Genomic DNA, 23,026 nt, shown 5'->3' with positions numbered 1-23,026 from the left:
GAGCAGCGGCATTCAGCGGCAGCAACATAAATTCAACACCTCCTCTCTCCCTCTCCCTTTTCTGCACCCTCCCTTTCATCTCCTGCCAAAGATCCTGTTTCCTGAGGTGTCCGCAGTAACAGGAGAGTCGGGTCGCCAGGTCAGTATTTAGGGCTTTACTATATAGGTGGGGCCTTTTTCAGTCCAGGACCTGGCAACCCCTTCAATGGTGACCTGTGCACCTACAGAGCCGAGACACTGTTAAAATGAGGCCCTGGGTGATTCAGGGGGGAAGGTATGGAGAACGGCATGGCATTATATTGCATTTCTATACAATATACTCTCTATACATTGCTTTATATGTTGAATATACTATACATCAATGCAGTAGTATTGTAGCATTAACACCAGAACATAGCAGTAATGGAGGAAGTACTTGTATATTGTGTTGAAAGGTAATAAAATGAGAATGCAACTTCAAAAATGCAATATAAAAAATACAGAGGTATTATGCAAAAAAATGTTGTATACTCTTTGAACTGGAAGCTAAAGAGATATAACTGGTGGCACAAAACAAAGTCCTGATTCAATCCCACTCTGGCCATCAATAAAGCTTCTAATAAAGAACACTGGAAGACAAATTACAACGTGCTGAAGGAACAGACTGACGCCGTAAAGCTTCAGAACAATGAGCGGGAGAAGAAAAAAAACCCAGACAACAAGATGTCCTATTCAGATTCAACTTTATTGTCATTGCACATAGTACAAGTACTGTGACAACGAAATGTATGTCCTCCAAGAACAAGTCAGCTAAATGGAAGATAGCTTCATACTTCATGACCTTTCTCTGAGAATTTTTGATGAACATGTTTACATGAAAAGACCCCAACTGTAAGATATAGTTAAAGGAGTAATATACGCAACATTCAGAGCATCAATAAAGCAGCAAACAACAATATGTGAAGAGATAGAGATGTGGGGAAAGGTCTCTGCCTTTTGAAACGATTCACATCTAGTTTTGTTACCTTGTGACCTGATATAAAAGGGTCCAAATGTTAGTGTACTTAAGTATTATATAATGCTTCATAGTGTGCAGTTACTATAAAGTGTGTATTTGTGTTTGTAATATTTGCTCCTGTTAGAGGCAGCCGTGGCCCAGAGAAGTCTCTCTCTGTCTCTCTGGTCCTTTGGCTCGATAACACTTTATGATAACTGCACGCTGAAGTGTAGAACAATGATTTATAAATGATGAATTAAGTGCTTACTCATATAAATAATGCTTCATATAATGCAGTTTTTATACAGTGTTGCCCATTATCCTTATGAAGCCACAACAACCACAACTAAAATTCAAAATGCAGGACAGAAATCTCTTTTCAATTTCGCTCTCGTCCTGATTACATTGAAAACATAAGACTGAAGTTGGAAACTATTCATGGCTTCACGGTTTTAGGCAAATACTTTTTTTCTTTATTTTCCAGTTTTTTTCCAGCTTTTTTGGCGGCACAGTCTCTAAATCTTAGCCCGACACTCGCACCACAGTGGAAAAGCCCTCTTTTTAAACCGTCGTCAGTGGGGAGAAAACAGCGGCCCGATTACGTAACCCAAATCCTTTTGAACAGTCCAGTCGCATTCTGCACAACACAGACAGATGGAATGACAGTTTGTGTTGTTGGTGGGAAAAGAGGAAATTACTGAAACTGTTGAATGTGCATATTAGAAGCAGAGGAATCCCTCAAACCCATACTTAAACATCGTGCCTGGAGGGTGACGCTCTGACAAATACTTTTACACTGTACTTAGATGACGCAATGTCAAAAAAAGACAGACACGAACATTGACTTATGACAATTTACAACACGATACTTAGATGGTAAATAGATGAAATATCCGATTTCTTAGCCAAACATTTTTTTCTCCGAGCAACTATGTAGTCAAGATTCCAGAACTTTGATTTACAGCCAAATATCTGCAAAACTAATGACATCCCATCAGCCTCAGCTGTGTTTTGTGTAAAGGGCTCATTATTCAATGTTTTTTTTATTAAAATCCAACGTAAAAAAAAAACAAACATTGGCTTTTTGTCAAGGGAAGATAAGATTAGATAAGATAATCCTTTATTAGTCCCGCAGTGGGGAAACGTACGGGATGCATTCCAGTGCAATGTGTAATACATCATCCCTGCAGCGCTCTATCCCTCTGCCCAGCTATGGTGTCTAACACCGCTTCCACCATCACATTTTGCAGTTAACATATTTTGACAATCCCATGAAATGCATCAATGCATCTGCAGCGGTGCCCTCTCTAGTCCCTAGATTGACTTTCTGCCATTACAACATCAACCGCATCACCTCCAGTGAGGCAGAGGACTCCTCGTAAAGAGCCACACAGCAGACACCTGGTGTAAAACAGGGCTGCATCAATTGCATCGGATCTGTTTGCACGTTGGACTGTCTGTGTTTTCACAAAAGGAAACTCTGGTGCCATGTCTGTGTCAGTAATGAGAACCTCTGGTGGCAACACCTGCACTGAGCTGTCGGAGACCAAACAACAGCCTTTGTGCCGCTGTGAGGCAGAGGTTTCGTGTGAGTAGGCGTGTGATCCTCTGTGATTATACCCTCCCATTCGCAGCACACAGCACGCCATTTTTAATGCTTTTCTCAGAAACACTTCCCACTGACCCCATGTGGGCCCACTCAGTTAACACGACGTAACTATAAACCGCTCCTTGTCATTGTACTCCGTCAATTGCTCACTGTGAATCAAACACGGTGACTCACATGCGCTCACTTCACAACATGTGCAGAGACTGTCTCGCTCTCTTTCACACGGTGTCTCGTGAAGTGCCGTTGAGGCTCAAGCTCTGCGGTTCTAGTCTGAGATATGTCGCAGAAATGACACTGAAACATTGAGGTAGGAAGTTCGGTTCATGGGTGGTAAACCACTCAAAACTCAATGACCAAAGTGGCATCGCAAACCAACAAGCCAGACTGTGTAAAAGGGCAGTTGTGCAACACCTAACATCTGTAAATGCACGTCTGGCGAGCCCATGATTGTTCTGTGATGGTGTTCTTCAAAATGTGTTATTCGTCGGCTAACGGAAACTCACGTTGTCAATCTCTAAATGAGTCAGCGTGAGAGAGTTGTCATGTCATCTAAATAGCCACCGAGCCCACCTTCCTACTCTATGAAGTTTCTTCTGTCCGACTTCCTCTAAAGCACTTATCAGATTGTGATGGCTGCGGCGCAAACAACTCCGCAATCGCGCCGTTTCTCTCATTAGTTTTGTTTTCCTTCGACAATGCCCCTCCTCCCCCCTCCTCCCTGCTTCCTGTTGCATAATATTATGGAAATCCTATTCAAACAAACGCAGCAGTAAAATGTCCCCGTAGAATTAAATAGTGGAAATCCTAAACTGCCAATAATTCTGGGATTGCACTTTGGAAAGGCCTTTTGAAATAACTGCCAAAAGAACGATGATGTCGGACTATTTTTCATTCATTTCGGCATCTGGTTATATAACTCATATTTTGTTTGTGATCATTTTTATTTGCATTATTTTTCTGAGGAACTGTATGCATGATACATTGCAGGTATGTGAGAACTATAAGTGAGGTAACTTTCCCAATCTGGGGGTCAGGACACCGGAAGGGGGTCCCAAGCTAAATCTGAAGAGTCACAATCAAGATAAGAGATAATAAAATGACTGTTTCTGTGACAGCATTACAGCAGGTTTATTTTGTTCTTACTTTCCATCTTTCATGGTATATGTTCTGTATATGAACAGCTCCACTGAGGTCCAATACCTCTGAAAACAAACGAAACACATTGTCTCCAAAAAAAGAGCACTATAACACACGGCAAGCACATCATCATTAGTGTATTCTTAACTCGAGCTGTGCATGTTGAGCACTTCAGACTAACATTGCGTCGTGGCTCGCTGACCTGGATAGCAGAATCCTCGTGAAAAAAAAGGTGTTAGCGTGTTAGGATCCCCCGTTCTCCCTCACAGGTCGTCTGAGTCATTATATTACATAAGGAAAAACACACCTCAGTGGTAAAAACATTGTGGAATACTGGTGACTTTCCACAGGCCGTAAAACAGACAGGTTAACTAGGCAGTAGTTTGATCTTCTGGAACCAAACACAGATGTGCGCTGCAAGCTGCTTTTCAGTATAAACTGGTCCATTGCTGTTGGCATTTATTTGCAATATTTTGTCACAGAGGCCAGGAACAGCATGTCGATTACGCAAAAAGACAGAGGTTCATAACTTTACCCATTCAGAGACCAAAATAATTTGCACACTTATGGATAGTTTTGAGTTGGATTCCAGCGAGAAAGTTTGTGCTTAACAATAACAATCCATGGCTTTATGTGTAGCCTTTTAGGCCACGTTTTAAGCTTTGCAAGCAGCCGGGCTCTTGGGTTTTGGCAATGCCGGTCCATCTGTTCATCAGTTGGTCCACCGCTTGGGTCGCGACTGAAATCCCGCAGAATCAGTTGGATGAGTTGACTTGAGTTGACTGACTTGTCTGTAGCCCCACCATGAGGTGGACATGTATGTTTCTGAGTAAACCAAATAGTGGATATATTTACACAACACTGAAATAAAATAGCTGACAGTAGACATTGTGCAAAATATAGTAAACACCCCCATGAGGAGATGTCAGCGTGTGAGGTTTACGCAGGTCTTGTAAGAAGAAAGAGAGAGTAACGACGCTGCATCTTCATCCTGAGCCAGACTGCGAGTCCTATTGTGCCAGACATCCAGCTGTGCAGAGGAGAGAGGAGTACCAGTGTACCATCAGGTCCTCTGAAGGACCAGTTTCCTTTGCTGTCGAGCATCTTTGGCGAGTGGTGGCCTTCCCGACTCCTACTCTGCATTGAGCCCAAATTTAACCCCGTACATGGACCACAAACTGAGTTTGCGATTAACCGAATGGTGGTTTATTAGTAAAACCATCAGTTTGTACACGGCTCTGCAAATGACAAGCAGGAGACACGCAAAGAGATGCTGTCCAGTCAAAACAATCTGCAGAGACACATTTAAATAATTCTCCCCCGGACAAAAAAACCATCAGATTGTGTATTTCACCTAAACTATGCGATTTTCACATTGTTTGTCTCGTTCAGCTCAGCTCGTTACCACCAAAAAGAAGACACACGAGGATCTTTACATACACACTCCACACCCACCCGGCTATTTCCCTCCCTGCCACACTCCTCGTCCCCTCCCACTCTGACAGTTAACTGTATAAATATCCCCTCATCATTGCTGGGATTCAGACGCTGACCTACAGTGACGACTCAGGTGAGAAGAGACAAGCTAAAGAAAGAAAGAAAAACATATAAATCAAGTGAAACTACTAAACAGAGGAGAAAACCGGAAAAGCATCAACTCAGAATGTGGCTCCAGGTGTTTCTGCTCTCTCTGTGCTGCTTAACTCTGCCCAGCCGAAGTCGGGCCCAAGACCGAGCCTCCCTCCGCCGGTCCAATGACCACGACGGGCGCTGCCACTACACTTTCACCGTGGCCAGTCCAGAGGAGTCCAGCTGCTCCGGAAGCAGCACGAAGCCAGAGATGGATGGAGTCTCCTCCCGGCTCACCATGCTGGAGGCTTTAGTCAGCCGTCTGATAGCAGGAGTGGATGGAGGCTCCAGGGCGAGGATTAACGGTGAAGAGGGTCTCCAGGAAGCCTACTCACAGGTAACAAGGGAAAGAAACCAGCTGCAGCAGGACAAAGAGCGTCTGAACGGGCAGGTCCAGGAGCTGCATCGGAGGCTGGCCGAGCTGAGTCAGGAGGCAGAGAGCCTCAGGCAGAGGCCCTGCCAGCAAACACACACCTCAGGGGAGACTCGGCGTGAAAACAAAGCTGCCAGTGGTACGTACATCAGTGGGAAGGGGAAAACACACACATATCAGAATGAGAACTCTTTTACTCACAGGACTGGCATTTAACCCGTTATCTTTTCAGAAAGCTGATAACAAATAAAAGAATTCTCCTCCTTCTGAGAAATGTATTTGTGGTTGACGATGAAAAGTGTCACGGCGCAGCAGGTCAGGTTGCAGTTAGCTGTCCAGGTTGAGTATTCGGGATTGGAATTTACAACTCTTCTTTTACGGCGTTGTCACTCAAGCATTTCTGTGTATGTGCATGTGATCATTTTCAGGGGAGCAACAGCAGGGTTGTTGGGAACCTGCTGTGCTCAGAGGCAAGTAAATAAGATAGTTCGTCTTTGATTCTGTCTGTGAGGTGTGACTGACGATGATTTAACTGCAGATTACTACTGATATCTACATCGATTATTAATAATTGTTCAAGTTTCTTTTCAACATTTTGCTGTCTTACACGTTTCTCCTTCCCTTTGCCTCTCCAGACCCGGCAGGTGATTTGGGGAACGGTGCTTACCAGGAGATGAAGGCTGAGGTTTCAGAGGTTCCAGCATCCCGCCTCATTCCTGAAGGAAATCACAACTTCACTGGTACATTTTGGGTTTTACCGACGCTATTGCAGCTGTCCAAATCGGCCGATAGTGGCGGAATGCTGGTGCAAATCAACGCGATCGGATGCACTATGTAGAACAAATACCGAGAAGTTTAACGCTCTCCTTTTCTCCAGGCTGTGGAGAGCTGCAGTCAGTGGGAGATCCCGTGTTGCACCGGAAGGCCGACAGTATTACAGGGAAGTACGGAGTGTGGCTGCAGGATCCCGATCCCCAGGGCCCCAGTTACACCAACAAGACCGTGTGGCGTATCGACACAGTTGGCAAAGATGTCCGTCAGCTCTTTGCGTATGAAGACATGGATCAACTATCCCAAGGCTTCCCGATGAAGATCCTGGTCCTTCCAGAGCCTATGGAGAGCACCGGGGCCACCATGTACCGCGGCTCCCTTTACTACCAGCGCAAACGCAGCCGCACACTGATCCGTTACGACCTGGCCTCCGAGAGCCTGGCGACGCGGCGAGAGCTGCCCCACGCCGGCTTCCACGGCCAGCACCCGTACTCCTGGGGCGGCTACACTGACATCGATCTGGCGGCCGACGAGCAGGGCCTGTGGGCCATCTACAGCACGAGTAAGGCAAAGGGTGCGATCGTGATTTCCCAGCTGGATCCCAAGAGCCTGGAGGCGAAGAGGACTTGGGAGACCAACATCCGGAAGAACACGGTGGCCAACGCGTTCATGGTGTGTGGCCGTCTGTACACGGTGGCCAGCTACACTGCACCCAACACCACCGTCAACTACGTGTTTGACACAGCCACCAGCGTGGGGAAGGCTGTGGCCGTGCCCTTTAAGAACAAGTACCGTTACAACAGCATGGTGGACTACAACTACGCCCAGAGGAAGCTGTACGCTTGGGACAACTTCCACATGGTCACCTATGACATCAGACTAGGCAGGACCAGCCATGGCAGCGGCTAAACAGGACACGGACTGAGAGAAACTGCTGTTAACAGGAATGAAGAGCAAGTGAATGAGATAAATTATACAATAAGTTGCATTGTGCTGATGTTATTGCAAAGCTTAGTAGTCTGTGTGTTGTGCATTCTTGAAAATCTATTTTTTTCTATTACTATTGTAAATAAGATGTCAATAGAGATATAATCATAAAGCAGATTGATGTGGCTGAAGCCCTTGATGATGTCAATGGTTACAACAAACAGTAATTATGGTTCAACATTGTGAAATATGTAATCTGTTTATAAATGTTGACTTCATTTAAGTCTAAATAAAAAACATGTAATTACACACTTGCTTGTGGGTATAATAGTTGTCATTTAATTTCACAAATATTCATAGCACATCATTAATTAGCGCTAGCACGCCTATGCTATACGCTATTGAAATGGAACTGAATGTGTATACACACGCTGCTTCTGCTTTTTAATGATTCTGCCGGTGAATAAAGACCTACCTGGCTTTACAGGAACAATGTTGTTTCTTAATTTCATGGTTTGTCTTCACTATCGCCAGATGACGAGGTGGTTCACCCACCGTTAACTACTGAAAGTTAGTTGCTAGGTTAGTGTTGTTTCACATGACTGCTGGAGTTTGTTATTAGTTTGGTCCTTCTCGTTTTCTGTAATGTATTGTGTCTTTAAACCACACACACACCTCAACTGCATTGTGGCCGACTGCGAGCAATCCATGCCTCTGTACCAGAGGCCTTAAACCTCAGTGTAACCACACAATCAGTCTCTGTGTCCTGACAACTCATATATACAGTCCGCTTAATAAAGCAGCCACTACACCAGTATGCACAAGCCCCCATGTTGTCATTTGCAACCATATCCAGGTATACATTGCCCTCTGTGGACAACTCTTTGCATCTGCATCATGCAGACACACCGCCCGCCTCTAGCGAGTAAGAGTTTATTCTACTTCAATCAGGCTGCTGCCTAACCTGGTTTGTAAATAACAATCGCAGATGGTGGTTGACAGCACAGTTTAACAACACCGCAAAAGGAGACGGATGCATTATAATGCCAGTCAGGAGACTCGACAGCTGATGGAAACTTGGCCGAGTGTGAGTCGACTTCCTCTCACAAGTGTTCACACACAAACTGTAAACCCACTGTGGATTGTTTCAGCTCAATAGAAAACCACATGCGACACGGTGCCGCCCCACACTGAGACAAACGTCTCACTTTAGCAAGAAGTAGTGTACTAGTGTCCTTTTTACTGTGGTTTAAGCTTTCATTCTCAGCAACCAATGTATTCAGTGTCAGGAAGATACAATACAATAGCTGTAAATGGTGCACATTTTATTCAGTTTAAAAATAATGCTTCAATTAAATCCAGCTTTGGTTAGAGCATTGTAAGGTTAAGGCCATGCATAATCAACACCACGATGCAAACATGCTGCAAGTCCATCCACGAGTATCCACGCCATCAATTCCAATACATCCAATGTACAAAGACAAATAAAAAGAAGCTAAAGATGAACAAAATGTAAGCATTACAGTTCTACTAAACCACTCTGCCATCCAGAATCCATCATAAGCTCTGTTGAGTCTCTCTGTCAGTTGCATGCACAGTAGGTCCTGCAAGCAGTCCCAGGGTAAGTTTATATTTAATATATTCTCGTGAAGAAGTGTTTCATTGAGACACCTGTTCCAATCAATCCAAACGTGACCTGAACGCACCGCTTTTTATAAGTCAGTCCAGTCATGCTATGCTGCCCTGGGCAGTTCACAGACGATGATGATGCATAAGTAAATAGAGTAACCTGTAGAGAGGGAAGTTCCCGCCTTCCTTTTATTAAGCCGTCTGTCATCAGAGCTGTTGCTGAACAGATCACACCTCCACGGCAAAACACTCAATATGCCGGGACTGCTGCTCGGAGACGTGTTTCCTGATTACGAAGTGGAGACCACCAATGGCAAAATTAAACTGCACGAATTTCTCGGTGATTCGTAAGTAGCCTTCTTTGAATATTGACATCCTTGCATATTTATTTGTAGGCTTACCGAGAATTCAGTTCACACGAGTGTGAGAGAGATCGCACCCAGTTCCTGTTGCTGCTACTGACTTCTGCTTTAGACCTTTTTTTATGAGACAAATGAATCTCTGACAGCGGTTTATGACCAAATCCTCGAGCCGTTAATCAGAGAGTGAATCAATAAGCCAGAGTTCAAACCTTAAATCCCTCAATGTTGCAGAAACACATCGGTGACCTCATGAAAAAAGCTCCCTCTGTCACTGAGAGGTCACATCCTGTCAGTTTGGTGTCAGATGCATCGTTCAGCGTATCCTATTATGCAACATCAGTAACCATTCATGTCTAGCGAGAGGAAACTTAATGCAATGCAAACATGTTTGAAAAACTCATTGCATCTCATCCTTAACGGAAGCACAGACCCTCGAGTGTACCTGACACGACCTCGCTAACCTCTCGTTTTCATTTCAGATGGGGAATCCTGTTCTCCCATCCCAGAGATTACACCCCGGTGTGCACCACAGAGCTGGGACGAGCTGCCAGACTGAGCAGTGAGTTCAGTAAACGCGACGTCAAAATGATCGGCCTGTCCATTGACAGTCTGGAGGATCACCACGGCTGGATCAAGGTGTGATAGTTAAAGCATCAACACGCACAGAAAGATGTTTATAACTCGCTGAGCATCAAAGTTTGAACTTCCTAGCTGGAACTAACTGTTAGTTAGTGACCTCTCGAGCCACATAACCCGTTTAACAATGGATTTGATGACTACTGATACTATATTGTAGCTTGTCGCAGGTCCTAACTACACAAATCATGCTAATGTGATTGAACCTATATAACTTTGATCTATATCTAGATCTATAAACACAACAAATATCTTATTATATCTTTACTGTGTGTGCGACACAACATCGTTTTCCTTTACTTTTTTTTTAATCATAAATATCCCGTGTTTTAAAAAAGGGCTCCATTTGTGTACATTTGAATAACTAAGGGCTTGTGTGTCTGTGTGCTAACTAGGACATCCTGGCATACAACTGTGAGGAGTCTGCTAGCTGCTCGTTGCCCTTTCCCATCATAGCGGACAGTAAACGGGAGCTGGCAGTGGCCCTGGGCATGCTGGACCCAGATGAGAAGGACAAAGATGGCCTGCCGCTCACTGCCCGTTGTGTAAGAGTCTTCACAATCAAAATACAACGTTCCTCCTCAGGATAGGAAAAGGAAGCATTCAAACTAAATATAGTCTCTACTCTAATGCATATATAGAACAATTAGTATCTTGTCAGGCTACATTTCTCTGTCTTTTTTTTCTTTCTTTAGGTGTTTATCATCGGCCCTGACAAAAAGCTAAAACTGTCACTCCTCTACCCGGCCACCACCGGACGCAACTTTGATGAGATTTTGCGAGTGGTGGACTCACTCCAGCTAACAGCGGGGAAACGACTGGCCACGCCGGCCGACTGGAGGGTATGTCACACCTTTGAAAGTGACCTCGGTTTATATACCCATCATTTCGGCAGCTGACTACAAAGATAATAGAAACAGGAATTGACCTGCTGTCATGTAGAATAAGCGTTTCTTTTCCCCTCCAGCCTGGAGACTGTGTGATGGTCCCTCCCAGCATGTCAGAAGAGGAGGCTGCCTCTTTGTTCCCAGCTGGCGTCTACTCCAAAGACCTGCCCTCTGGCAAGAAGTACCTGCGCTACACACCCCAGCAAAAGGCAGTCAGAGACAGCATTGATATCCAACACTCTCTAATGGATTAACAACCAATGTCTTTAGGAGTAGGTCAGACTTTTCTGGATTAGAGGTTTTACAGCATCTACAACTCCAATAATAAAGGCTTTAATGTTCAACTTATTGATCATTTTAGGAAAGATAGGGATGAGATGGAATTTCACATTCAAAGATACATTAAACTGTTTATTATTAACAGTACGGCAGAGAAGCTTCTTTTTTTCTGTAAGGATTAAAACAGTTTCGATCATACGTGTATTGTTTAGCAATGCACTTCTCTTTCTTTACTTTTCACCAATGCAAGAGGAAGTGGTTTATGGTGCTATTTGCACAAAGGATGACCTATTAAGAGCAAACAGTGCGATGCTTATGGTATTCATTTGACCTGAAAAGTGCACTGTTTCACATGTACAGTCAACATATTTGAATACTATAACTTGAATTGGTTCTGCCAGGTCTGATTGAAATTTCACTAAAAGTCTTGCATCTCTTCTGGTTGAGTGTTCGATGGACACGTTTGCCCTGTGTGAGGACAGCAAATGCATTACGGTTAATATTTAGCAAGCAACACATGACTTCTGGACGTTACCGTTCAGAAGCACCTGCGTGAGTTTGTTAGCGTTGGCCAGCAGCCTCGTCCCTGTCCCGTCTCTATCATAAGGTAGTTCTGTTTGAAGATTGTTAGGATTTGGCATTCCCCTTCACCGTGTTGACGGCATCAGAGAAGAGATTAACATCTTTGATCCTGGGGCCTGCTGGCAACAGGCTCCTTTCTGTGACTAGCAGACAGGAGAGGTTCAGGACAGTGGAGGCAATACAAACAGGAAATAGAAGAATAAGATAAAATACAGTTCAAAAATGAATTGTATATCCAAACACATTAGGTTGGCGTGACTAGTGAAAGGTACGAGCAGAGGTCGATCATTTTAATTATTTATTAAGAATACACGTGAAGGTGACGGCCCTCGATGGCGTTGAGCTGAGGAGACAGCCGAGCTGCAAGTCATCGTATCTGTTGATGTCACCGCATTCCCTCCTGTATCCACTTCCTCTTCCTTCTGGGTAGAACTGCAGCAGGGGGACCTAAAAGTCAGACAGCCATGAAAAGCTCCAGCAGCTCGTCTCCGGAGAGGTTTTTCTCTTCTGTCGTCTGCCAGGTGGTTTGAAATCCTGTACGTAGCAGTGAAGTCTAAAGTCACATAACCAGAATCAAGGCTCTATAAAGATATTCAGTGATGTTGTCCAAATAAATGGACCGTTCCGGAGAAAAAGCAGCAAGGTCAAGACTTCTGTTCACGTTCCCAGTGAGTGGATGTGTCATCCTATGACGACAGAGAGAGTCAGTTCCAGCTCGGCCGCCTCCCACCAGCAGCGTCATCTCTGGTTCATGAGGACCTGGTACTCCCTCTGGTGGGCGAACAGTCGCAGGAACACTTTGTACTTTCTCTCGTAGAAGCTGAGAAAAGTAGAACATGACAAAAATAATCAGACAAATGGGATAAAGAACAGTCTATGTTTCAGTTAGTAATACAACATGCTGACTTATTATATTGTAAAGTTGCACAACAATGACCTGATCTTGACTTTGCTTGTTGAATAATGTACAATCTTTATCTAGATGGGTTCCTTTAAAATATTTAAAGTAAAAACTCCTAATATAAATAATAGGGAAATGAAAAAAAATATATATCTTTTAATTGCATGAATGTATAAGACACTAAAGGAATAGACAGAATTAAAAGAATGGGTAGAAATTAATCTTAAAAAATACATTCGAAGCATTTATTTGGATAGAAATGTTGATATGTTGCATTCTTACTGAACTTTTTTTTTTTTTAACTCATTTATATTTATATCCCACAAACCATTAAAGCCATCATGACTTTCACCCGAAATTAAAATAGAAATCTCTTTGTCTCACCTCTGGAGCTCCAAGTCTGGCTGAACAACTTTCCCCACTTTAGCCATTCTCCCCATCGCCTCCTGAAACATAAATTGCAAAGACAAATATCACTCAATAAATCATGCTATGCACATGCAGTTCCAGCCGTGACCCAGTTATAGTATTAACACGAGCCAACTGCAGAGGTTTCTTAGTTTATGACTAATGCAGTGCAGGGCCTCTCTGCTGTCTCAGCCTAAAACATTCAGCCAGCGGACTGTGTGCAGCTCAGAGGATCAGACACAACAACTGCCTGCAGTGATTATGGCTGAAAAATGGGTGACAGGTGCAGCCTAGTCTAAACAATAACGTCTTATTTTTAGTATATCTGGCTTAAAGGCTTGCTCCAAGCTCTGCTACCGAGACACCGAGGGACGACAGCTTGACAGAGCAAAAGATTTAATCATCACTTTATATCTTAAACACATTGTGCCACATGTTCTCTGTGGAAGCGGAGCCATGCACTTTATACTTTTCTGAGGTTTTTGAGGTAAATTTCATGAGATTACAAGGTAAGAGTATTAGAATGCAAACTGCTAAATATATTGTGGAATAAACACTTTTTAAAAAGGGAACGCCACTGATTTCCCTCGTGAAGTTTAGTTTAATCTTCATTAGGAGTGCAGACTGTGGAAACATCAGTATAGTGTCTGCTGTGTTGCTATTTCAGGTTTCGCTCGAGACATTTAAAAAAAAGAAATGGACATTTATAAGGCAGAGGGGGCTCTAATGAAAGATGCTATCCTGTTTGGCCTTTTTAAACGTATAAAGATGTTTTGGGAACCAAGATGGTTTTGTTTAGAAGTACCTGTAGAAGTACAAAACACCTCACGGTGCCTACTCTCTGATGCAGTGTTCTGCATGAGGATAATGGTTTGTGTTATCTTTTCCACTTAAAATAGCAAATGTAAATTTCTAGTTTGACTATTTATGATGTCTCAACTTTATTTCCACTGGAACACTACTGCTGTAAATTATACTTATAGAGTTGACTCACCCGGAGGGGCCCGTTTTAGACAGTAGTTGTATTCATGTGGAGATTTAAAAAGGATATTCCTAATTATTAGTCTCAAATTTAACCAAATAATTAGGTCTCTTCTGTCTAAGCCTCTGTCACTTGTATGACCTTAGTTTACACCCTGTGGGCTCCACCTGTACTGTGCTGCAGTCCTGTGATGCACATGCACCCAGGACCGCTGCTCCTATCAACACCGCCTCCATCTGGTCTGGCAACACCACGGGCAAGCCTGAAGAGGACATCATGAACAAAAAGTGGATTTAGCTAAAGCATCCATGATACTGTTGAACACATGTTTTCCTAACAATGTGTGGTTAAATTGTAGAGAACATAAAAAGTATTTAGGTAATGATTATTTAACATGTTTGGATGAATGTCTATTGAGCTTAAGTGTCATTCACAATAGCAAAAGTGCTCATGCCTCATGAGCATTTCTTACCTGTAGCGTTGGCGTGAGTCTGGACAAACAGGGCGTTTTTGCTCAACCCGCCACACAGGAAGAGGGTTCTGATGTCATGACCTGCTTCTTTCATGGCCTCCAGAATTTGACGAGTACCAAGCTGAAACCAGGGAAGAAGATTAAAGGGGAGTCCGGTTCCAAGTTAACAAATACACAAGAACATTTTCCAAGAACCCTCATCATCATGATCACACTAATTTACCGTATGACTACTGCAATTTCTGCTCTTTGACGCCATTGGAACTATTTATATTCTAATGCTTTTCAACCTAAATTGGTGAAAACCCTTTATTAATTTATATCAAGTTAATACCACTTTGTTTTGTCCATATATTAAGGGTGCTTTGTAATCAGATGTTGCTCTTCTCAATGAAACTAAACTCGATATAACTGAAATAGTTCTCCACACTCACTCGCTAGCTGGCTGGCTAATAAGTCAAGCTAAGCACCAGTAGGTGTGAAGTGAAGTTATTGATTCATGATGGATAACAAATTATAGCAAATCGGAGGCCACCTGACACAGTGACACTGAATTCTAGGGGACTCCAAACCCACTCTTGAGAATCACTGCTTTGAGGTACTAGGTTGTCAAAGAAAGTCATACGCCATTTTGAAACAAATAAAACACAGTAGACTCACAGCGAGGGATTGTATAGTGGCCAAATAGAGCAGGGCCAAGTCATCCAAGGTTTGGGAGAGTGGCAGTCCAATCACCTTGAAAACAGTAATGAGTCATTTATAAATGTCTAAAATGTCTCAGTGCTGAATGATAGACACCAAAGAGGTGCATTCACCAGCAGATTCATTGATTCAGTGGAAACAAGACTCGACAGTTCTCTGAAACTACGATATGGCCTGAAAACAATGATTAGCTCACTGGATACAGAAAGAATTGTCACTGTGACGCACTTTCCTTATAAGAACCAAGTTAATTATTTTCACTTACAAAATATTTCTGGGAAATCTTTGAAAGTGAATGTTATCAGTGCAATTTTTTTTAAAAAGCATGAGATGCAAACAAAGAAAAATCAGACTCTGACAGTGTGCTATGCTTCAGCAGCTGATAGTTAACAGTATTATTATTGTATTTTGTTTCAAAGAATATAGATATGTATGACAACATTGACATCACTCATGTCTGACAATAGTGGCTGCCTGCTCACCGAACTTACCTACAGAAAGCAAATATGCATATTTAGCAAAATGTTAAATAAAACAATTATATAAAAAGCAACAAGCCTCCTCTTAAGCAAACGTAAAGGTTTCAGGAGGGTCTGCAATGACCACTGAACCCTGTAGGGTGGTGCAGTGCAATAACATATCTCCTGAAGCCTTGACTCGTGTCCCCTCACCATGCCCTTCAAGGTCGGGTCAGCCAGCGGCGACCTGTTCCCGTGGAAGTCCGGCCACACGTGGAGACTGGAGCCCAGCAGGTCAACAGTAGAAGTAGTAGCCATTGAACTCAGGTGGTTGTTCAAGTAGCTGAAGATGTTCTCGCCAGTGGGGGGACATCTAGGAAAAATAACAGTAGGAAAATGAAGAACCAAGTCTGATGAGATAACACTAAAGGTGTTGTTGTGTGAACACTACAACTGAGTTTAGAAACAGCTGGAGGCCTTAATCACTGAGGACATTTTGACATTAAATACTAGGAAAAGCAGAGGTGTTGCTAATGACATTAACAATCGCTTATTAAGTGTTCCAGTAAGCCATGTCAGTGGGCGAGCGTGAACAACGTAGCAGGGCATTTTAATTTCATTCTCGGTCAAACTCAAACAAGTAAATATTGAACAACTTAATTTGCAATTTCCACTGAATGAATGAATGAATCAGGGGTTTCTCAACCTTGTAACCACTTGTGATTGTTCACAAAATTCAGAGGACCACAATAAATATTCTGCACACACTCTGGCTCTCTCATTACTTTTTGTTTTTTTTCTTCTCAATACTCCATTATATATTAATACATCTATTTTGTGTCACTGCATCCGAGGGTAACGTCAGCTAGCTAACGGTGGCTAAACACATGCGTCGCGATTGCTGGTCATTGGAGTTATGTTTTGTTTGAATGATTGTTTTTTTACAAATTTTGATTTAAAAGTAACGAGCATTGTAAATTAGTCCATAGTCCAATATTCTTTTACATTTTATAAAACCATTTAGCAGTACATCCGCAGCCCACTAGATGGCGCTCTGGTGCCCACCAGTGGTTGAGAACAGCTGGTTTAGAGTACACAACCTTACTAAGCTTCTAACCTTCCCAAAGCTGACTAAACATTATTAAACATCAGCTAAAACAGGGATGACGGCTGTGCGAGAAGGTTTTTGGGAGGTGCGGCAGCACTCAATGCATCAGCTGACCTCTGCTGTGCCTGTTCCTGGAGCTGGGTGTAGGCGGGGTGGCCCTTCACCATGTGGTCAATCTGAGGGAGGAGAGAGCAAAACAGTTTCACAGAAAGAATTACAGATGACACAGCTGATGATTCAACTGTTAAGTAATTTGAGTCCTTTATCAGCTATTTTTGAATTATAGAACAGACAGACTGCTTCTAAACGCTTGTTTATGTGGCCAGTTGCTCACGTCTGTGTGACTTTTGGGTGCATTGAAACATGGATTGTGTACATTGTGTCCCTTCTTGCTTGTTGCTGCACAGCATAAAAGGGGTCAGTGAAATCCTGCTTAAAGCTTGACAGAGAACTGACCAGCCTTCCTGTAGCACTCTGGCCGCCCTCGTTGAGCCACATGCCAGGCACCATGGCAGACAGGCAGGGGCCCCACACTCCGGGCACAAACAGAGGCTGCTTGCTGATCTGATGCACATGAATGAAAAAGGTGATGTTTCAGTTTGCAGAGTACATCACACTGGCACACATTGAAACATGAAAAGATATAGGACCAGCTGGAGTTAAGAGTGCACAGAAAGACTGAAATGGAAAGCATTACCTGCGTACTATTGTTAGTTTTGTTTTACATCACCTTTAAGTTAAGAAAAAAGGGTGAGAGTGTCAGAAAGGTCATTAATGAGTTCATACCTTGTCTATACTATATTATATTTAAGATTATTTTTCAGAAAGTAATACAACAGGTGAAATGTAGCTCACCGCCATGTGACAGGTGGATGTTCCACAGATCATCGCCATGCGTGAGGTAAGCGGCTGGTGCTCACAGGGCAACTGAAAGCCTTTGATATCTGCACCTATCACACCTGGGGATAGCAAAATTACACATTTTAAGACACAGATTTTATAAGCATCCCAAATGTGAATTTGCAGGGGAAAATACACAAACATATTGTTTTTAGTGTTTCCCAACACAAAGTTCACAAAACTCCCGTTTGAGTCAGGGCCAAATTGCAGATGAAAAGCTTTAAATCCTTTTGAAGTGCTCCTTTAACCTTCACGTGGAATTCAGCAGTGACACTAACTGCTGGAATGATGTTTGTCTAGCTGGTTTGAGTTTCAGGTGGAAGGTTCATCTACGTGAAGGGGGTAGGGGGGCGTACATCACCGTGACATGCATTACTACTAAAAGTGCAGAGGGTTTTAGCCTCGGACTGATACGACAATGTGTGATAGGCAGAGGTCACAGCCAGAGGGCAGAGGGCAGAGTTCATGAGCAGTTTATCTCCCAGAGCAAAACCAGATGGTGAGGACTTCTGAAGCAGAGAGACGGTCGACTTGAAGATAACAAAGTGCTCAAACAGTATTGCAGCACCATTAATAACTTACTTTTTTATTCGTTGCATCTTATTTTATTTTTTTTCCCAAACTATTAAAGAAGGGATTATTTTAGTGGGCTAGCTAAAAATATATATTGGATATTGTAAAACCTCTACTTCAATTATTTTCAAGTGAAGTCATTCCCTTGTTGTGTCACTACTATGGTCAGCTTCCAACTAAAGTAAACATGATAAATATAAAATGATCTGGACACCGACTGGCTCAGTGTTCCATGAACATTCTTCCCTAGACGCCTTGCCTTTCATCTAGCGCCACCAACAGGTAAAAATAATAATTTGTGCACAATAAATATTCAAAATATAACGTAATTTATCCCAGAAAATAAACTCTTTGCTTGTGGGACACTGTTATGGCTTTCCGTAGGTGTCAGCTCAAATGTGTTAACTTTCGTGCACAAGATACTGAAAACTATTCTAAGAATGTATTGTGGATATTTACATTCCCCTGAGAGTTAAATCTAGTGTTGACGCTTCCTAGTGGAGGGACGCCTACATTTTTGACGCTATAGGGGCGTCAAAAATGGAGAAGAAAATAACAACTTTAGAGATAAACATTAAATGGTCTGCCTCCCTCTGGTGTCTTTTGAATTAATAAGATAAGGTCTAGCAATAATGGTGAACATACATTTAGCCTGAGCATCTTACTGATTACACATTTCCTGTTTTATGGTTATTTTAGTTCATATTTTTTAAACACTCAAAGCCATGTGGGACCTACAAAGCTGCCTTCACCTGAAAAAAGAAGATATATTTGGCTGAAAAAGACTGGTTCAATAAATAGATGAATACCGAGGCCTCCGGCATGAGCATCGATGAGAGAAGCACCGACTGCAGTTCCTGGCTCCAAGCTCAAATCTGCTGCTGCGTCCTGGGTGAGGCCGTCTCCCAACGGGCTCCCTGGAGAACAAGTCACGCTTCCTGGATGATATTACACGGCGCCGATTAAATAATGACAAATTAACTCTTTTGTGGATGATGCGTTTGAAAAAAAAAAGGAAAAAACATGAACTGAGCAATATTTTCTGTTTTCTTTCCATCTTAAAACATACAATTCATGAGAAGCTTGTTTGTTTGTGTCTTTACCTATTTTGGAAAAGTTGTTTTCCAGGAGATCATTGAGTCCAATGTCAGTCCAAAAACCAGCATCCCATCCATCTGGAGGGCAATACGTCCATTTACACACCAGAGTACATAAAGACCTGTGAAACAAAGCCAACAGATCAACAGTATCTGGTCAAAAAAAATTCGTCCATGATAAAAGACACATTTCTTAGAACACCGTGTTTTAGAGGACAACCTCATTTATTTCTTTACAACAGACATTTGATACAAAGATAATGTGTCAGCAGCTTAGCTTCTTCTCATCATTGTCATACTGTAGTCACTAACAACAAGCTGCAGGTCTCTGTAAATGGTCAACTCTTTCAATCCCTCTCTGAAATTAATTCATCGAACATCTGTTGCACATGTAAAAACCAAGATGAGACGACAGATGAAGGTTTAAACATCATTCAATCCTCAAACAAAGCTCACCGTGTCAAAGAGCCAGTTGCCTTCCACGACAGGAAGTCTGGAAGGTCAAAAAAGTGAGCAGCTTTGTTCCAGCAGCTTTCTCTTAAATTCTAATTATAAAGACAAAAAAAAAGGGCGAATGAACCAATGATCCACGAGTAATAACAGCACATGCATGTCCAAGCAGACCTTAAAGGGACAGTTCACCTCAAAATCAAAAATATATATTTGTCCTCTAACCTGTAGTGCTGTTCATCAATTTAGATAGTTTTGGTGCTGGTGATGGGGATATCAGCCAGATGCAAAAGAACTCTAGTTCCAAGCTGAAACTCCTCACAAAAAGGTCTGTGGATTATCTTTAGTAACCAAATGATTGCTGGAGCGAGACATTGCGGTCCCAAATATATTTTTGGGGGGGCCTTGAGCAGCACAAGTCGAGTGCCAGATAGTCACATAATATTGGCGCGAAGGCAGACGTATGTCTGATATGTCTAAAACTAGGCAACTCACACTTAAACACATTAATAAATACCACGATAAGTAAAAGGCAAATTATGGATTGTTAATTTTGGGGTGAACTGTCCCTTTAACAGCAAGCTTCCATCTATTGGACGCCTTCTGAGAAAAAGGTGGATAAGGATGAAAAACTATAACACCACACACATATTGACCAGCAGCCAATACAGAGAGCAACAATACAACAAATCGAGATCAGTGGTCCTGCGGTGACCTCGGTCACCTCTCACCTCTTTGAGCCAGAGCAGCTTCGGGGGTTGCATCTCTGGTGACATAACTCCTCCCACCCTGCGCAGGACCCTGTGGTCGGTGTTGGTTATACGAGCGGCCTGCTCTTCAGCACGATGGTCCATCCACATCACAATGTTCCTTTGTTTGTCACCTGGGAGAGCCAAGTGGGGAAGGGGGAGGTTTCGATTATAGGGGGAGCAAAATGTAAATAGACAAAATATTTTAAGATTAAATTGGTCGATGAGGAGTAAGAACAAAACTGAGACTGTGATAATAATGCATTATTTAGACAGCATATTATCAGCCATTTAACCTGACTACCATTAAAAATAACATGAATCCTAAACAACTCCATTCATTCTTTTATGTAGCTGACCCTGACCTCTGACCTCGTTGTGGAGGCGGGGGTGTTACCTTCAGGGATCAATAAAATATTGTTTCACATTAGACTAAATCAAACGATGTAAGCTAAACTCAACCACTTAAAAGTTTCAGGCTGAAACACTCGAAAAGAAATCCAGTCCAGTAAAATGTGACAATCAGCATTTCAAAAACAAACAAAAATCCACATTTAATAGTGTGTCGTTAGGTGTATATACAGTATATGATGCTTTCCTGAAGCACATAGGTCAGGCTGTAAGTAAAATAAATATTTCACTGACCATGCTGACTGACTGGCACAGGCTGGAAGCTTTGGTCCAAAACCACGAGTGAGCAGGTGGCATCAAAACCAATCCCTCGTACCTGAGTCTTCTCAATACTTTGGGTAACTCTCTGGAACAGATATCAAATATAGTATGAGTCATTAGGTCAATGGTTGTATACATACGTTTTACGTAAACAGGGACCAAGGATTGGGTATTGAGGAAAGATGGTGAAGCAGTGCAACTCATTTGAAAGTAGTTTGCTGATAGTATGTAAATAAAGATCTGATAGGATTGGGCGGGCATGTTAACTAAAGGTTGGGAACCAACCGGTGCTTTTAAGTCACCATGCCATGCCAGTACCTTGACAACTGTGCAGCATTTCTCCCAGATCTCAGTGGAGGACTGGACATAGTGGTCAGACTGGGGCTCCCAGATGCTGATGGTCTCCTCTGCAGTGCTCACCACCAGGCCAGCCCTGGTCACCAAAGCAGCCCTCACACTGGCGGTGCCCACGTCCACCCCGACGTAATAAACCTCCGCCATGAGGAAGAAGAATAGAGCTGAATGGAGCGTGAAGGAGGGCAGAGGGTCAGGAGTGGATTATTAACCGTCAATGTCAATGTCAATATATAATGGACTGTTTCGAAATAGATTAAACAAAACACGTGTTGATATGTGTTTCGTTTAATGTATTTCGAAACAGTCCCACGTGTGGGTTGTTGTATATATTCCATTCGCTATTAATTCATGATTTATTGTGTATGTTTTGGCGCATCAGACACTGAAATCAACTGAATGATATCGCTACAGCGAAGCAACAGAGATGTTTATATCATGTTGTGCACAGAATAACCTTCACAACAGACGTTAGTAAACACATAAGACCGTTGTGTAAAGGTTAGAACAACATATTCGAACTTACCAGCAGTTCAAAACGTTATTTCATCGCACAAAACATCACTTTTAAGTTTCTGATAATCGTACTTTGTGCTGGAGACGGTGGCTGCGACGGAACGCGAAATGGGACAAAAAGAGGAAAGTCGATTTATAGTCTCCTGTCCTGCTGAGCGGTGTAAAGTCCAAAGGAAGTCAAGTAAACGCTATGAATGTGCTACAATACATTCTCCCTTGCTGTCCCTCCCTCGTTATCATCTAATCTTTGTAGAAAGCAGATTTTTAGAAGACATTGGGTCATGGCAAATTAAAACACAATGTTTACTTTTTTTAATATGATGCATATGATTCATATTCCATCAAGTTGAACCAAAACTAACAAACACAAAACAGAAGGCAATCTGTTTTATTCCATATCGTGTAAACAAAGTAAACATATTGATTTAGGTCATGCTCCTTGATATTCGATACGATGCACAAGGTACTTTTTTTTATAAAATGTGCCTGGCTTTCACACAACACATCACGATTAGATGCTCAAAGAAAGTGCTCCGGGATTGTAATAATGCAACTGTTTGCTGTCCTGGTTCTTCAATAGTGGACGCGCCTCAGAAAGTGACACCAAGCGTTCTGACAAAGCATCAATATGTGACGAGTTGGGGAGAGACTAAATGGTGTGTATTGTGTGATATACACTTGAGAATTTCACTCAAAATGTCTCCTATCCAAAAGATATATTAAATATGAATAAAGCCAGTGTACATAAATTACTACCACTTATATGTAAGCTGAAGGATATGATTCAGAAAATAATCTGTAGTCACAAAACCTGCCATCAAAAACATTGGCTCTGACTTTTAATCGTGAAACCTTCTGCATCCCGCCTGCACGGTCACTTTCTTTTA

The 23,026-nt window shown here is 42.5% G+C and overlaps 3 protein-coding genes across 3 annotated transcripts; 2 read left to right on the top strand and 1 right to left on the bottom strand.

Annotated features, from left to right (window-relative positions):
- Positions 1-1,624: 1,624 nt before the first annotated feature.
- Positions 1,625-7,712, top strand: LOC137801983 (myocilin-like). Its single transcript, XM_068599473.1, has 3 exons — positions 1,625-5,863; positions 6,360-6,464; positions 6,602-7,712. Exons 1-3 carry the CDS (start codon positions 5,386-5,388, stop codon positions 7,402-7,404), a joined length of 1,386 nt encoding a protein of 461 aa, XP_068455574.1. The 5' UTR covers positions 1,625-5,385; the 3' UTR covers positions 7,405-7,712.
- Positions 7,713-9,306: 1,594 nt separating this feature from the next.
- LOC137802420 (peroxiredoxin-6-like) lies at positions 9,307-11,190 on the top strand. The gene is made up of 5 exons (XM_068600260.1): positions 9,307-9,398; positions 9,893-10,049; positions 10,445-10,594; positions 10,745-10,891; positions 11,017-11,190. The coding sequence occupies exons 1-5, from the start codon at positions 9,307-9,309 to the stop codon at positions 11,188-11,190; spliced, it is 720 nt and encodes a 239-aa protein (XP_068456361.1).
- An 883-nt stretch (positions 11,191-12,073) lies between these two features.
- fggy (FGGY carbohydrate kinase domain containing) lies at positions 12,074-22,230 on the bottom strand. Its single transcript, XM_068570302.1, has 16 exons — positions 22,150-22,230; positions 21,588-21,787; positions 21,243-21,354; positions 20,580-20,731; positions 19,855-19,943; positions 19,405-19,520; positions 19,111-19,239; positions 17,684-17,787; positions 17,285-17,392; positions 16,943-17,004; positions 15,934-16,093; positions 15,221-15,295; positions 14,561-14,681; positions 14,256-14,350; positions 13,083-13,144; positions 12,074-12,617 (listed from the first exon to the last, which is right to left on the bottom strand). The coding sequence occupies exons 2-16, from the start codon at positions 21,768-21,770 to the stop codon at positions 12,536-12,538; spliced, it is 1,650 nt and encodes a 549-aa protein (XP_068426403.1). The 5' UTR covers positions 21,771-21,787; positions 22,150-22,230; the 3' UTR covers positions 12,074-12,535.
- Between the last annotated feature and the right edge of the window lie 796 nt (positions 22,231-23,026).

Source organism: Clinocottus analis, unplaced genomic scaffold (assembly GCF_023055335.1).
Source record: "Clinocottus analis isolate CAN_PGR_092001 unplaced genomic scaffold, fCliAna1.0.p SCAF_11, whole genome shotgun sequence".
NCBI lineage: Eukaryota > Metazoa > Chordata > Actinopteri > Perciformes > Cottidae > Clinocottus > Clinocottus analis.
The sequence above is the reverse complement of the archived record's forward strand: the minus strand, read 5'-3'. Positions and strand labels throughout refer to the sequence as shown.